Source organism: Geotrypetes seraphini, chromosome 5, assembly GCF_902459505.1.
Source record: "Geotrypetes seraphini chromosome 5, aGeoSer1.1, whole genome shotgun sequence".
Lineage (NCBI taxonomy): Eukaryota > Metazoa > Chordata > Amphibia > Gymnophiona > Dermophiidae > Geotrypetes > Geotrypetes seraphini.
The window spans coordinates 31,265,746-31,282,498 of record NC_047088.1 but is presented as its reverse complement, the minus strand read 5'-3'; the positions used below and the strand labels follow the sequence as shown (position 1 = coordinate 31,282,498).

The 16,753-nt window shown below is 43.8% G+C and overlaps 1 protein-coding gene across 2 annotated transcripts in view; it reads right to left on the bottom strand.

Annotated features, from left to right (window-relative positions):
- TBC1D8B (TBC1 domain family member 8B) overlaps positions 1-16,703 on the bottom strand; it is a 153,655-nt gene extending 136,952 nt beyond the window's left edge. Inside the window, exons 1-2 of one of the 2 annotated variants that reach the window (XM_033945881.1) lie at positions 16,417-16,703; positions 4,321-4,431 (exon numbers count right to left, since the gene is read on the bottom strand). In XM_033945881.1, coding sequence (XP_033801772.1) covers positions 4,321-4,431; positions 16,417-16,543 — 238 coding nt within the window. In that variant the 5' untranslated portion in view covers positions 16,544-16,703. The remainder of the gene's footprint in view (positions 1-4,320; positions 4,432-16,416) is intronic. The other variant, XM_033945880.1, reaches the window with a different exon arrangement.
- Between the last annotated feature and the right edge of the window lie 50 nt (positions 16,704-16,753).

Sequence of the window (16,753 nt, the reverse complement as noted above, 5' to 3'; positions counted from 1 at the left end):
ATGAAACATTTCAATCCTCTGAAGCAACCCACTCTACTCTGTAACACCTCTGGACATGTCCAGAAATACTCTTCTGTAATCCGCCTTGAACCGCAAGGTAATGGCAGAATAAAAATCACTAATGTAATGTAATGTAAGTTTCTGTATGCGTTTTCTCCATTCCTTCTCAGATTAGTCTCAGGGCTGTGTTTTGTACTGTTTGTAGTTGTTTTATCATTGTTCGTCCATTCCAGAAGAAAGGCATCTGCCTCCAGGCAGTGAGGAGAGTATATCCTGGAGCAAAACTGAGGCAGTTTGTTGTTGTGGGGAGACGCAAAGAGATCTACTTGGGGAGTCCCCCACTGAGAAGAAATATGATGGAGAGGCGACAAATTGAGTGTCCATCCATGAGGCTGTAGAAGACGACTCAATTTGTCCACCAATAAATTTTTCTCTCCTTGAATGTATAAGGCTTTCAGAAAGATGTTGTGAAAAATTGCCCAAAGCCAACCTTCTAAGCTTCTTCGCACAGGGGAAGAGATCCTGTTCTTCCCTGCTTGTTGACATAGTACATGTCTACTTGATTGTCTGTATAAATGAGGACTACTTGATTGTGAAAATGTTGAAAAGCTTTGAGAGCATTGAAAATTGCTCCGAGTTCCAACAGATTTATGTGACACCGACGATCTGTGTTGGGCCAAAGCCCTTGAGTACGGAGACCATCGAGATGAGCCCCCCCCAAGCGTAGGTCGAGGAATCTGTCGTGAGAACCTTCTGATGAGGGGGCGTTTGAAACAGTAAACCTCTGGAGAGAGTGGAAGAAAGCATCCACAAGAGGAGAGATTGTTTGAACGAAGGAGTCAGAGTAATGTGCTAAGAGAGAGTATCGGAAGCCGGTGCCTATTGAGAAGCCAGGGTCCTCTGAGGAATTCTGAGGTGAAGTCTGGCAAAAGGAACTGTAGAGGCCATGTGACCTAGGAGAACCATCATGTGTCTTGCTGAGAGCGAAGTGAGGGGGCAACACTTTGTGGCAAAGTTGTATAAGAGTATCCTGACGTTGTTGAGGAAGGAATGCTCTGACTTACAGTGTACAGTACAGCTCTAATGAACTGTAGAGTTTGAAAGGGGTGTAGCTAGGATTTTGGAAAGTTGATTTCGAACCTCAAATTTTGGTGGAACCAAATAGTATGTTGGGTCTCAACAATAGCCCCCTGAGATGTTGAATCTTTGATGAGCCAGTCGTCCAAGTATGGAAAAACCTGGAGACCATGACTGTGTAGAGCTGCTGCCACCACTACTAGGCACTTGGTGAAAACTCTGGGAGATGATGCCAGGCCAAAAGGCAGTACTCTGTACTGAAAATGATGATTTCCCACCCAAAATCTGAGAAGCTTGCGGGAGGCTGGATGAATGTGAATGTGAATGTAAGCCTCTTTGAGATCCAGAGAGCATAACAAATCATTGTGATCCAGAAGGGGATACAAAGTTGCTAGTGATAGCATCAGAAATTTTTCTTTGACAAGAAATTTGTTGAGAGCTCTGAGGTCCAAAATAGGTCGCAGATCTCCCGTCTTGTTTGGAACAAGGAAGTAACGGGAGTAAAACCCAAACTCTTGATGCAGAATAGCCTCCAATATATTCTGCAAAGCCGGCATCGAGACCACTGGAGCTGGTGTAATTGGTGCGGTTATAGACTTTGAGGAAGATGATCGAGGACAAATGTTTCCTCAATTTGGATACCCGCTTCTTGGAAAGCCTCAAAGTAACAGGTCTGACAGAGCTTGCCATTAGATTTTTTTGTGACTCCTGAAGGGTTGGCTTCAATAGCTTACCCGAGGGAGACACTGAAGAGAGCGGCCCTTCCGGGGACGATTTTGCCGATTTCCCTGAAGATAAAGACTTCCCCATTGAGGGAGGTTTTAGCAAGGCCGAGGTTGAGGCCGAAAGTTTAAGCCCCATAGAAGACTTCGGCACATTGGAGGTCGAGGTCGGAGTCAAGGGTTTTGGAGGCAGATCCATGGCTCTGAAAATTTTTTCGATTTGAACTCGACGCCGTTTAAGGGCTCGATTTCACAGCAAGCGCATGATTCCGGACGGTGGTCAGGTCCTAAACACACCACTTATGTGGGTCAGTGATAGAGTTCGCGTGTTGACACCGGCTACACTTCTTGAACCCTGTAACCGGCTGGGACATGGAATGGAAAATGGCCATGGCTAAATCGAAGCCCACAGGCTGAGGCCACAGAACAGGCCCCGTTGTGACCCGACCAAAAAAATTTGAAAACTTTTTTTTTTTTTTTACACGTGCATCTCAAAGTCTGTGAAAAAAGAAACAATAAACACGAGCCGCAGCAACGTGAAAGCATGGTACGAACTAAATCTTGCACAGAGTGTTGAAACGACGGCTTCTCAGTTCCGTGGAATACTTAGAACTGAGGAGAAGCACGCCCTACATCAGGCGGGAAGGCACTTGCGCGGTGTGGCAGTCGCAAACTTTCCAAAAGTTCTTCAAGCAAGTCTGCTTGTGAAGCTGTTCGCATCAGGGCTCCGTGGTTGACATCACCCATATGTTGAGAATATGCTGCCTGTTTGTTCTGGGATAACAATAGTACCTGTGTTGCACAAACCCCACCAAATTTTTGTTCCCTCTTAAAACTTCTAGTTGGGGAGATGAGAGCTGTTTGTGAGGTAAATTGCCAGTTACTTCTTTACTAACTATGCTAAGTTCTCTTTTCGAGCCTATTAAACCCCAGGAAGTAACACTGGAAGCTATTTGGGATTTAGTTGTGACCTTAGAAAAATCCTTTATTCCATAAATAAAAATTTTGGTAAAAGAAGTGAATACTCATAAAGAAGAGATTAATACCTTAAAAAATGAATTTGCAATGTATAAGACAGACATTCAAAAAAATAGATAAAGAAGTTTTGCGGAGGAAATTTGAAACTCTTGAAAACTATAATAGAATAATCAATGTTTAATAAACTTTCCCAAGATTTTTTCAATACCACCTAGAGAAATGGCAAAACGATATTTTCTTGAGATCCTGCAAATTCCTGAGGAATTGTTGCTCCCTTTTACATAGGCATATTATTTGCCAATATTGCAGCAAAATCAAGATGCATATTCAAACATACAAAGAGAAGCTCTAATAGCTATATCTACACGGTTGGAAACCTCTGACCGAGAGTTAGTTACTTCGGATACTCTTAATTACAATGGCATTATCTCTGGAAAGAGATTGGTTGCTGAATTTGTTCTTCAAAAATAGAAGGAACGAATTCCTGGGACTGAATATTTAAGTTTTTCCCGATGTCTCAAAGGAAACTCAAAAAAGACGTCGTCAGTTTCTTTTGTTAAAACCTGGGGGTGATCCAGATCGGAGGAATTTTTTTCCTCCGCTATCCCTGTAAATGCATATAGTTAGATATAAATCTTTCAAATATGTTTTCTTTGATCCGAGCCACTTAACATTATTTTACGAGCGGAAAATGAAGGAACTACAACAATGACCACTCATGAATGAATTTTGATTTCTTGCTTAGCAGCAGACATTTAATTTCTTATTATAAAATTTGTTTCCTGAATTGTGTTATTCAATAACTCTTGGATCTGATTGTGGACTTAAGTGTGCTTAACATTTATAACTACTGTAAACTAATTCTTTAGTTAGTTTTCTTTATTGTGTATTCAATTGTTATACCTTATTTTGTTTATTTGTTTAATCATTCTATGTGTACAAGATTTATAAGCTTGGAAGTTTAATGAAAAATCGAATAAATAAATAATAATAAAAAAAGAACAACTTCTAGTTAAATGGAAAATAAACACCTATAGTTCTCATTTTATGAACACCTAAACACGGCAGCCTCTAAATGCAATTTCAACTTAGCATTCACATTAACTGTTCTAGAGTAAAATTAATGCAAAGGCCCAGTTGTTGAGAATGAAACTCATAAGCACTTACTTGCTTTCCTACTTTTGGAAATTATTCATGGCAACTAAAAATGCACTGATTACTCTTCTAAGTATCAGTAAGAAACAAAACTACAAGAGGAAGAAGTTCACTTCTATAATGGAGAATTCTGAGAAGAGCAGCACACTTAGCCTCATTCTGTCCAAGCAGCAAAAGCTAGATTATTAACTAAATCCAGATCTCAGCATACAACACACACTAACCCCCTCTTCTATTAAACTGCAATAGCAGTTTTTAGCACAAAGAGCCGCGTTGATCCCGATGCTCATAGGAACTCTATGAGCATCGGGAGCAGTGCGGGCCATTCAGCGCAGCTCCTCGCACTAGAAACTGTATTCTGTCTGAATTTTAACAATATCATACTTACCACATGCAATGGACCAGTTGATCTGAGAATCAGGAGTCTGATGTAAAATACGAAAGGGAGCTACTTTAGCAGTAGAGTCCAAGACAGCATCAAGTGTGCCAACCAAAAGACCTGATTCAAAACAGAAGTTACAAAGTATTCTTAGACACACTAAAAAAACAACAATTTAATGGAAACACTTTATGTCAGTGTTCCTCAATGCAAGGCCTGGAGGACAATAGCAGCTTCCAGAGACCTCTAAGATGTCCCCCCTTGTCTTTCGGGGTGGGGTGGGGGTATTGTTTAGCTCTACTCAGGCTCAGGACAGAAAGGGGAAAGTGGATGGGGAAGGAGCCACATGCTTGAAGGACAAGGAATTTCTCAGACAAAAGAGAATGAATTTGGAAATGCTCACAACTTTGAGGATACCCCTCCATGGTTTGAAGGTGGGCTGCTGGGGATAAATATCAATGACACCCACTGGTCAGCTTTGTCATGGTCCCAAAGGGAAGATACTTATTTGGTCTCCTTCAGCTCATTAGAATCTAAAGAGGCTTCAGCTTAAAAATTAATGAACACTATTGCTTTATGCTTTGGAAATGTTTTCTGTAATCATTTTATTAAACCTAAAAAGATTAAACTGTCATACAAACAATACGCAAAAAGCTATATACTTGGATGAAGCAAAGCAGCCATAAAATTAATGAGACTCAAAAGAATGTATGTCTTCAATAAGACTTCTGAACTTAAGTCATAGATTCTCAAGGGAGAGCCCTAAAATGGAATACAAAGCCATAGATATTGGAGTATGATGCCCTTTCATTATCTCTCTCCAAAACTGTTGAATAGCTGAGCAATGCAAGAACATGAAATATCACAAACATACATAATTGAAACATATTATAAAACAGTATAAACTTGAAATAAACTGTGATATAGAGAGAGACAGCCTGTAGTAACAGAAGGGGGCACTACAATTGGGGACCCCCCCCCAAGGCAAAGTGTGAAACAAACTCAGACGAAACTCCCAGAAAGACTAGCCAGCTTACATGTACTGGTTAAAGCAGACATTGTTTCACATTGTTTACACATCATTCCAATATACCTTATCATTTTTAGGACCCCTGAAGAAGACTATCTTGTCAAAACGCAGACCATGTTGGGTCCTATGCTTTCAGCAGACTAGGTCCTTTAGGTTTTTTATGTGGATTGCTTTATTGTACTTTTGGAACTTTGACATAATAAAGTCCATTTCAGGAATATCGTTACACCACAGTGTTCTTTTTGGTTTCTTCTGGACTTTTTTCTCTGTGGATATCTTGGGGTTAATTTTCTTTGTGGTCTGGCATGTCTGTACAGTTTTGTATGTACATAAGTGTTTGTGTGTCAGTGCATGAATGTGTGCATGCAAATGGTTTGTGTATGTTTATTTATTTCTGTATAGATTTTCTGTGTGTCTGATTGGGAGAACAGATGAGAAGGGGGGGGGACTTGTTTTGAAAGGTGTAATTCCCCAATTGCTATGTTATTATTTAATCAATCAGTGTTATCTTGAAGCTGTTGGAACTGCTTTTTTTTTCTAGGGGGAAGGATATTTCTCTTCCATTTTCTTCAACCACATGTAGACATTGCATTTCTACAACACAGGGCTTCCCTGTCTCCACATCTGCAACTACAGTAGCTTTCCAATACTTTACCACTCCCATAGCTTTCTGGTTGGCTAGATCCTATCCACTGCCAGTTACCCAGGAAACAGGCAGGGCAGGCTCATTCATACAGCAGGGAAGATTGTAGATCTGCAGATACAGTTCTTTAACTCTGAAAAATGTCTAGACGTGTTAGCCATCCTTCTAGCTTGCAGACATGAATGTAAGACTGTAGAATCTGGGAGGGGGAGCAGAAAAAGACAGACAGTTGCATGCCCTAATCTTCCAAAATCCTCAGCACATCAGACAGGGCTCCCCTGGTTTGCCAGACTTAATCTAGCACTGCCCACAGCAGCAATTAGCTGGCAGTCTACAAAGCGACCAATAAGAACGCAGTATAATTTATTCAAAGTTTCACAGTACAAATATGAAAAAAGAAAATGAAATCTGAATATCTTAAAATGCAAAAAACTATTTCTAATCCTTGTGTGTTGGAGGGTAAGCTTTTTTTTTTGGGGGGAAGCAGTTTGCAAGATGATAAGCATTTATGGAAGTAGTTGTAGAGTGAAGAAGCAAGGGTAGGTTTTATGAGTATGGAAAGCTACGAAAGGGGTAGTGATGAACAGTTTGCAGGGGAATGAAGCAGTATGAGTGACTGAAAGAGTACTGGGAGAGGCAGTTTGAAAGGAGTAAACTACTATTTACCGTATTTTCGCGGATATAACGCGCACCTGTGTAAAACGCGCACAGGGGTATAGCGCGCAGAAATCACGATGATATGTACCAAAACTTTTCTATACCGCGCTCAGGCATATAACGCACATGATGCCCGACGCTCCTTTCGCCCGCCCTGACTTTCCGTGCGCTGTCCCGACTCTCCGTTCACCCCCCCTGACTTCCGTGCACTGCCCTGACTTTCCGTGCGCTGTCCTGACTCTCCGTTCACCCCCCCTGACTTTCCGTGCACTGTCCCCTCTTGAAGTCCTGTCCCCCCTTGAAGGTCTGTCCCCATCCTGAAAGCCTGATGCCCCCCCCCCCGACGTCCGATACATCCCCCCCCCGGCAGGACCACTCGCACCCTCACCCCGAAGGACCGCCGACTCCCCAACAATATCGGGCCAGGAGGGAGCCCAAACCCTCCTGGCCACGGCGACCCCCTAACCCCACCCCGCACTACATTACGGGCAGGAGGGATCCCAGGTCCTCCTGCCCTCGACGCAAACCCCCCCCCCCCAACGACCGCCCCCCCCCCAAGAACCTCCGCCCGTCCCCCAGCCGACCCGCGACCCCCCTGGCCGACCCCCACGACACCCCCACCCGCCTTCCCCGTACCTTTGTGTAGTTGGGCCAGAAGGGAGCCCAAACCCTCCTGGCCACGGCGACCCCCTAACCCCACCCCGCACTACATTACGGGCAGGAGGGATCCCAGGCCCTCCTGCCCTCGACGCAAACCCCCCTCCCCCCCAACGACCGCCCCCCCCAAGAACCTCCGCCCGTCCCCCAGCCGACCCGCGACCCCCCTGGCCGACCCCCACGACCCTCCCACCCCCCTTCCCCGTACCTTTGGAAGTTGGCCGGACAGACGGGAGCCAAACCCACCTGTCCGGCAGGCAGCCAACGAAGGAATGAGGCCGGATTGGCCCATCCGTCCTAAAGCTCCGCCTACTGGTGGGGCCTAAGGCGCGTGGGCCAATCAGAATAGGCCCTGGAGCCTTAGGTCCCACCTGGGGGCGCGGCCTGAGGCACATGGGCCAAACCCGATCAATTCATACTCACAAACTGTTGAAGAAGAATGTCAATCAAATCTTTCAGATCCTCCTCCTTCACCAGCAGAGTATAGTGCCCTGTTCAGTTTGTACCAAAACAATCAATCAATCTCCACTGTAACAGAAGAGAAGGAGGGGCACGGGAACTCCCCGCACATATTTCTGTTCTGCTCTGTAACTCATGAAAAGGAACAATAATTAGCATGAACTTGCAACATAAGTGCATAAGGAGCCACAAAGCTCAACAACTAAGCAGGCATCTGAAGTGGCATGTGACATCCGAAGATGGAGACGCACCAGGTAGGCATCCAAGGAGGCATACCCCAGCTGAAGATGGAGACGTGCTTGGCAGTCATCCATGTGGCGCTCCACATCTGAAGAGGGAGAAATGCTAGGCAAGCATCTAATACAGTGTGTCACTTACAAAAATGGAGACACACTAGGTAGGCATCCAAAGTGGAATTCCATATCCAAAGAGGAACCTGTGCCAAGGAGGCAAGAGAAGCCACATAGTACGTCGAAGGGTAGCTCAATACCAATTAGGAAGAGAAGCAGTGCGCTGCATCCAAAGATATAGCTGTGCCAAACCAGCAAGTGGAGCTGCTCTGCACATCTGAAGATGGCACTGCACCAATCATGCACGCAGAGCCATGGTCTACATCCGAAGATGGAGCCATAGAAAACAGGCCAGTGGAGCCTCCCTAGACACCAAAGATGGCACTGCATAAATCAGGCAAGTGGAGTCGCTGCATCATTCATGCAAGCAGAGCCATGGTCTACATCCAAAGATGTGGCAAACAGACAAGTGGAGCCACCCCAGATACCAAAGATGATGCTGCACTATCAGGCAAGGGGCGCTGCTGCCCTCAATCATGCAAGCAGAGCTGTGCTCTACATCTGAAGATGGAGCAGTGGTAAACAGACAAAGTGAGGAACGGTCTACCTCTACAAAGGGAACTGTGCCAAATAGGCCAGCAGAGCAATGCTCTAAAGCCAAGGATGGATCTGTGCCCAACCAGGCCAGTGGATCCATGCTCTACTTTCAATACAGTGTCAGGAAAACCATCGGGTTACTAGAATGGCTATGTTGATGAAGGCTCCCCCGAAGAAGATCTAATGGATCAAAATGCTTTTCTGACAGATTGATGAATGTCATGAGCATCAGGAGTTTATAAAGCCAAGCGCTGAAGTCCAGCTGGGACAACTGAGATCAAGTTTCAAGTTTCAAGTTTATTAGGTGTCTTGATTAATCGCTTAATCAAACTTCTAAGCGATGTAAACATTAAAATTTACATTTGTTAGGTGACAATACAATACATACGAATACTTAAAAAGGATTAAATTACACTCAATTTAACATTTAACAATTCTTAACATTAGGTGAGGAGGGGTGAAATACAATTCAGTAAAGTAAAGAAGAGACATTAAGGGAAAATACAAGAGGGTAACAGATAAAAAATATAATAAAGTGAAGTGGAGTAGTAAGATAATAAAATTAGTTTGCAAAGGCATCTTTAAAAAGAAAAGTTTTTAAGTTACTTTTAAATTTTCCAAATTCCTTCTCCTCCCTTAAAGAAATAGGGAGGGCATTCCAAGTCTGTGGTGTAGTACATGAAAAAATAAATTGTCGTCTTGTGTTTATAATTTTCAGCGAAGGAATAGACAATAAGTTTTGTTCGTTAGATCTTAAAATTCTCCTTGCAGAATATGGAATTAATAACTTGAATAAAAAAGCGGGGGTCATATTATATAGGGTTTTGAAGGTGATTATACAAAGTTTATAAGATAAGTTTTGCTACTTTTGAGTGATTTTTTGGAAACAATAGATCTATGATTTGAACTTGTAGACTTTAGTATTAATAATGATGCTTTGGTTAAATTAGTTTATGTGGTTGGAGGTGTTGGACAAATGATTAGAATCTTGACCCCAGGATGGGGATCTGGAATAACTGTGGGTTATAAGAAATCCTATGATATGATCCATTATTTTACGATGTCCTCTCCTCCTTAGTTTTCAATTTTGAGTTTATTTATGAAAACCTTTTTTGAAATACATTGCATTTGATTGGTAGCATTACCCCCGTTTCTATTCAGTACTTTAGCACAGTGTGGGTAATAGATGTGTTATGACCTTCTTCTTTGTTCCATTGGTTAGATATACAACTGGGGCCACACTCGGCAACCAAAGATTGAGGTGTGCCAAAAAGCCAAAGAGAACTGCGTTTTGCAGGTGAAGAAAGAGCTGAAGATAAAGCTGCAAGTGGAGTTTAGCTTTGTCTCTGGTTTTTCAGCCTAACATGCAGCCGAAGCTGCACCATACCTCTAGACATAGGGCAGTGGACAGACTGGGAGATGATGGCAGCACAGCAGATGAAGCTGCACTCTGGATCTAGATATGGAGCCATGGTACAAAGGCAGGTGGAGGAGCACATCACATTCCAACAGAGAAGCCTTGGCCCCCTTGTTTTTGTAATACGACTGGAGTGGCGCTCCACAGCCAGAGATGAAGTCTGGCTGAAGGAATTCCATACTGCATTCAGAAATGGTGCTACAGAGATGGAGAGAGCTCAAGGGACTACTACCAACTGGATGACGGCAATCTGCCCTACCCCCAGATACGGAGGAGAGCCATAGAAGTGACTTAGACAAAAGGATAGGAGGATAGAATCCGAGGGGAAGGAAACACTAGAGTCACCCTTTCTAACTAGATAGGAGGTGATATGTGCTACTTGTACAGAACAGCTGGACCCTAGAAATCCTGAGCAGGGAGAGGAGCCCCGCCTTACATCTGGAAAAAGGGTTGAACTCTAGCAAGGAGGCGAGGCCAAACAGGTAGGCGGCTCTTTCTTGAGGAGAACTGGACCATCAGTGAAGCTGAACCAGAAATGGAACTGAGCCAAACAGGCATAAGGCGCCTGCACTGTAGCAGAAGAGGAGCACGCTAGGTGGAAACCAGAGAAATAAATTGGACAACCGCTAGGCACCAGTGAAGCTGCTATATCCAGATGTGCCACCTAGGAAGGCGCTGGGGGCAGAAAATGCCCCCAGAGTTAATGCAGCTGAAGAGACCAAACATTGGTGGAAGGAATAGACAGTGGCACCGTGTGCACAATAGGCAATAACACTGAGACGCCAAGCTGGACACGCTACTGCCAAGGTCTGTCCAGCACACTGAAGGGCAGAGATACAGTGGAGACACGCTGGGAGCCGAAACATAAGTGGACCAAAAGAGGACAATTGTCAAGGGTTTCTGTATAGAACTGGAGGGAGATGAAACAAGCAGCCCTAACTGCTAAACCATGACTAGTGGGTCACACTAGCCCAGGCACTTACGACAGGCAACATCCGAAGCCATAGGGCAAAAGCACCTGGAACAGAACCATTCCTGGGAGGAGGTTCCAAACCTGAAAGTGAGTCTACAAGGACAATAGGACAAAAAGAAGTCCCAGGACCATCAGGGCCAGAACAATCAATGAAGACTGTCAAGATCAGATCTTGGGATCTCCTGGTCAGACTACTGGCCCATTCAGACTACCAGCCCAGGCAGACTGACCCAAGGTCCCACACACAGCTAAACTATGGACAAAGTATTCCCTAGAACAGGAAGGGACAGACATCTAGAAGACACAGAGGGCTGACCCAAGAGAAGAAGCCCCCATAGGAACCAAAAAATAAAAGAACCCTGAAGGGTGCAAAAGGAGATTGAAGTGAAGGAGGCCCAAAGGCTATGAGTGTGCCCCCCCCCCCCCGAGCCATGCGATCACTTTTCTCTAAGTAAAGGATACCTGGATGCCAGTTCTCTGCAGGGTAAGACTGCAACTGGTGAGGCTCTAAACCACTCATAGGATGTGAGAGAAGAAGAATGGGACCTCCTAGAGGAAAGCAGGGGAACCTAGACCAAAACAGCTGAGAGGCCAACAATATGGTGCCAACATTCTGGTAGGGCAGATTGCCATCATCCAGTTAGTAGTAGTCCCTTGGGCTCCCTCCATCTCTGCATTGCTGAACATTTTCGAAGAACCCTCATATATAATTCCCCAAGGTGCTGGGGATAAATCTCAAAATGGTTTTCTAGACATCCTATGGCAGTCTTAGCAGTCATTTTGACTGAGGAACCAGTGGGGCAGGAGAGACAGAGGATTGGGTCTTTGGTTAGTGGGAGAACAGAGGTTTTGGTCAGGGTGACCTACCTGGCCAGATCTGCTCTCTGGTAGTACTTGAGGTGGGTGAAAGCAGGCAGAGTGGTCATGGGGGAAGTTTGTTTCAGCCAAAATTTGCTGGCATTTTCGGTCAAACCTGAAGAATGACCAAATCCATATTTTGGTGACAAAGCCAATATTTAGTCTGCCTCTATTAGAATACTGTCAGATATGTACCTGACAACAGTTAGATGCAAATATTTACACCAGTCACTGCTCCTTTAATCTGGAACTCCCTCCCACTTTTTATTAGAGCAGAACAAAGTTTGGACAAATTCAAGAGTTTTCCAATTCTTCAGTCCTTTATTTTTGAAGCCAATCCCTACTTCTTCTTATCCTATTGTGTTATCCTTTTATGTTTACTTTATTTAAAAATTGTAGTTCTCCCTTTTTTTCCTCTTGTTTACAATTGCCCTTTCCCAATCAAGTATGTCTGAGTCTACGAAGATTCTGTCTATCTGTTGTTTGTTTCCCCCATTTTATATTTTACCTTTTTAATTGTACAACGTTTTGAATGTTATGATAAGCGTTTAATCAGATTTTTAATAAACTATGAACCTTTTGAGAATTATCCCCATGCCTTTGAAAATCAGCACCATGGGGAATTATAACATTTACTGGTTGCCAGTAAATGTACAACTCCTTTTGAGTATCAGGTCTTATGCTTTTACTCCACTACTAAATTAGGAGCAAAGTCTTAAAATTGTCTCTACAAAGATTTCTAGCTTTCTGATGAATTTTAAAGAAGAACGTAAAGATAGTAGCTAGTTTTAGAATCTAATATATTTTTCCTAATATTTGTAAACACTGTGCGCCAGACAACACACATTTTGAGGATGAGCCAAGGGAACTCTTCAGGGTCAGGCAATCTGTTCAGTGTGCAGTGCTGGCCAAAACAGCAAACAATGTTAAGAATTATGAAAGGAATAGAGAATAAAACAAACAACAATAAACTGTCTCTGTATTGCTCCATAGTGTGACCACACCTTGAAATCCTGTGTAATTCTGTGTGTTGCATCTCAAAAAGATATAGAATTAGAAAACCATACAAAAAATGGCAACCAAAATGATTAAAGGGATGGAACAACTTTCATATGAAGAATGACTAGAGAGGCTGGGACACTTCAGTTTGGAGAAAACACAGCTGAAAGGAAATATAATAAAGGTTTATAAAATCCTTAGTGGAGTGGAACAGAAACAGACCATTGTTTATTTTTTAAGTATAGGCTAGGGGACACACAAGTTACAAATATGGTTTCACTCTGCATAGTTAAGATCTAGAAGTTGTTACTGGAGGATGTGATAAAAACAGTTAGAATAACTGGGCTTAAAATGGATTGGTCAAATTCCTGGAAGTATCAATATATTTATTAAGGTAGGCCTGGGAAAAACTGCTGCTCATCCCATTTTTCAGATCCTGACAAGTACTTGAGAACTGGATTGACAACTGTTGGAAACAGGTATGAGGGGGTGCTGAAAAGTTCTCAACTCAACCAAGTAGGGAAGGATGTGGAGCAATGAAACTTACAAATTATTCCACGTATTCACCTTTAAGTTCAACACACTTGGCACACTAAAGTTTCTATAACCCTTCCAAAAACACTCTTTATGTCTGGTCACTGAAATACTGCTCCGCTGCTGTAATTACCTATGAATCACTCGAAAATTGTTGCCCTTTCAAGGTCTTTTTAAGTTTTGGAATCAGAAAATGGTCAGATGAAGCAAGATCCGATAAGTAGGGTGGATGATCTGTGCACTAAAACCCCAACTGCGTCAACATATCCATTTTGCCAGACTTGTGAGTAAGTGCATTATCTTGGAAAAAGAGAACTCCTTTCTGCAGCTTCCCTCTCCTTTTTTTCAATGCCTCCTTTAATCAGCACAGCAAGTTACAGTAGTATTTTGCATTAACTGTTTGTTCCTTAGAAGATAGTCAGTCATTACAACACCTTCCTGATCCCAGAACATCGTAGCCATTACCTTTCCTGTTGATTTTTGGGTTTTGAATTTCCTTGGCCTTGGAGAATCCGAGTGCCACCATTGCACATGGACTGTTGTTTTGTCTCAGGATCATAGTGGTATAACCATGCTTCATCAACAGTAAAAAGTTGGCACCAGCTCACTGAAAATGCTGCAAAAACAACTTGGAAGTATTCACTCAATATTGTTTCTCATCAGCATTCAAACATTTGGCACCCACATGGCTGACAGCTTCTGTATACCCAGCTGCTCGTGGATTATTCACCCAACACATTCCCTGGATATATGTAGTGTCTCAGCAATTGTTTCAGCTGATATTCACTGATCTGCCAAAATCAGGTCAAGACACAGGAGGAAGAAAAACTTCTCCAATTAGGTGAGGGTGATCAGACTTCAGTATGCACAAAAATACAAGTCACTCATCTATGTCGCTAGCAATAAATTTGGATGCTTAGCACTTTTCTCTCATTTTGAAGTATAAGGAAAGTGTATGCGCAGAGATCTGGAGGCCAAAAAAAAGGGGACCAAGCTCCCAAAGTATAGCCTTTTTTTAAAGCCTTTTGGAGTGCCTCATCTTTCAAGTTGTTCAAGATTACTAAGAGACCCAGCCACTATTTGCAATTATAAGTGATTGACAGTTTCCTTTTTGGGTTCCCTGAAGCAGGATCAAAACGTGGCACGTTGAAACCTTAAAACAGATAAATGTAATACTTATCTTTTGTAAATTTGCATTTACATTGAAGATGTTGACTGTCTAGTACAGCTATGAAAAAATTATCAACTGTAGAAGCATAAGCCATGATTGGCTGGGAAGGCTATACTTTGGGGGCTTGCTCCCCTTTTCTTGGCCTCCAGGTCTCTGAGCATATACTTTCCTTATGCTTCAAATTGAGAGAAAAATGCTAAGCATCCAAATTTATTGCTAGCGACAGAGGAGTGACTTGTATTTTTGTGCAAAATCAGGTCATGAACATGGTCAACACCATTTGAGGCCTCCCAAACCTTGCTGCATCTTCGGCCTCAAAATCTCCACGCTGAAAGTTTGCACACCATTTCTTCACTGTAGAGCAGGTGTGTCCAACCTGCGGCCCGAAGGCCACATGCGGCCCATGAAGTATTTTGTGTGGCCCTGGTCGAGGGCGATGCTGTGTTTTCCTCTGCTATCCCTGGGTGTTTACTGTCTTGCTGCTCCCTCCTCCGTCGTGCTGCAGCGTTTGCGCGGCTCCAGAAAATTTTTTTGGGACAATTCGGCCCAGGGAAGCCAAAAGGTTAGACACCCCTGCTGTAGAGTATGATGGGCATTTGTCACTCAATGTTTGCATCATACATCCATGGATTTCCTTTGGAGTTTTCTTCTGCAGGAATAGGAACTTCATGACGGCTCCACACTTGAAAAATTCCATACTTTTCGTTGACATGGTTTAATCAATGATCTGAAACAACGTCAAAATATAGCATTACGATTCTGTAAATTGGCACTTTACAAAATAACACTTTTCAGCTACAGTGAAACAATAACAGCATTAGAAAGTTGGTTGGGCTAAGAACTGTACTGGGTTAAAAGGGTCTTTGGTCTGATACAGTAGGCAATTCTTATAAGTTAAGGGAACACCTTGCAGCAACACCCTGGAGACAGCTTACAGGTTTGGAAGTCAAAGAATCAAGAGAGAGGACATTTCTCCCATCATCAACACACAGCAATCTGCTGCTTATAGAGCTGTCAAACTGCCTTTCCTCCTCTACCAAAAGGCCAAACAAACCCAAAAGTGGAGAGGTCCCACAACACATATGCGATGGAGCAGGCAAATCTCCTTTTAGGCCAGTGGTCTCAAATTTGGCCCGCCAGGTACTATTTTGAGGCCCTCGGTATGTTTATCCTAATCACAAAAGTAAAATAAAACCGTTTCTTGATCATATGTCTCTTTAGCTATAAATGACAATGATTTATAAACTATAAAGAGTTCTACCGCATGCCAAATTGTCATTTCTTTAATAAGACATTAACTATTTTTTCTGAGGCTCTCCAAGTACCTACAAATCCAAAATGTGGCCCTGCAAAGGGTACGAGTTTGAGACCACTGCTTTAGGCTTATTCTGCATTTAGTCAACTGGGTTACCCTTTGTGTGTAAATAGTGCGCATCACCCCGGACATGCAAATTGAGAGCACGACAAAACAAGCCGTGGAGCTAATGAACAAACGCACTAGTAGTAGTAGCAGCAGCAGCAGCGCCGCCCCCCCCCCCCCCCCCCCCAGCTGCGCTCCCAGCGTTGCCCATTCCTACTGAGCACAGCCAGGGCGTGAGATGCCAGCAGACGGGCTCCCCCTCCCCTCATCAACGTTATTACGAACCGGGAAAACCAACTTTGGAGAGCAGTGGCAGGTCTGGACTCTGGAACCTACAAGTCCAGGACTGAGCTCGTTTTTAAATGTTTGTTGAGGGCTGGAGGGGAGATAGAAGGAAGCAGGACAGAACTGAAAATAGTCCTGGCTGGGAAGCGCGCGAGAGACAGAAGCTCCTCTCTACCTGTCAGCCCGCCGCCCTCCTCCCCGTAGCCTCTTCTCCTCTGCAGGACGAAGTAGTCGTTGCATTTCTCCGTCACCCACAGCTTCAGGGCATTCTTGAGCAGCACCTCCTCGGGTTTCAGCCACATCTCGCCGGCCCCCTGCTCATCGCCGTGAGGGGGGGAGGGGGAGGGGGGTTTCCCGCGCTGCTGCCTCTCTCCAACTCCTCACCCGGCCCCCCTCCACCAACGTTTTCCTCTCGCGCCCCGCAGATTTGTCAACCACGTAAGCAGCAAGCCTGCCAAGCTCCGGAAGGCGGAGTTAGCGAACCGCGCCCGACGGGACCTGTAGTCTCTTTG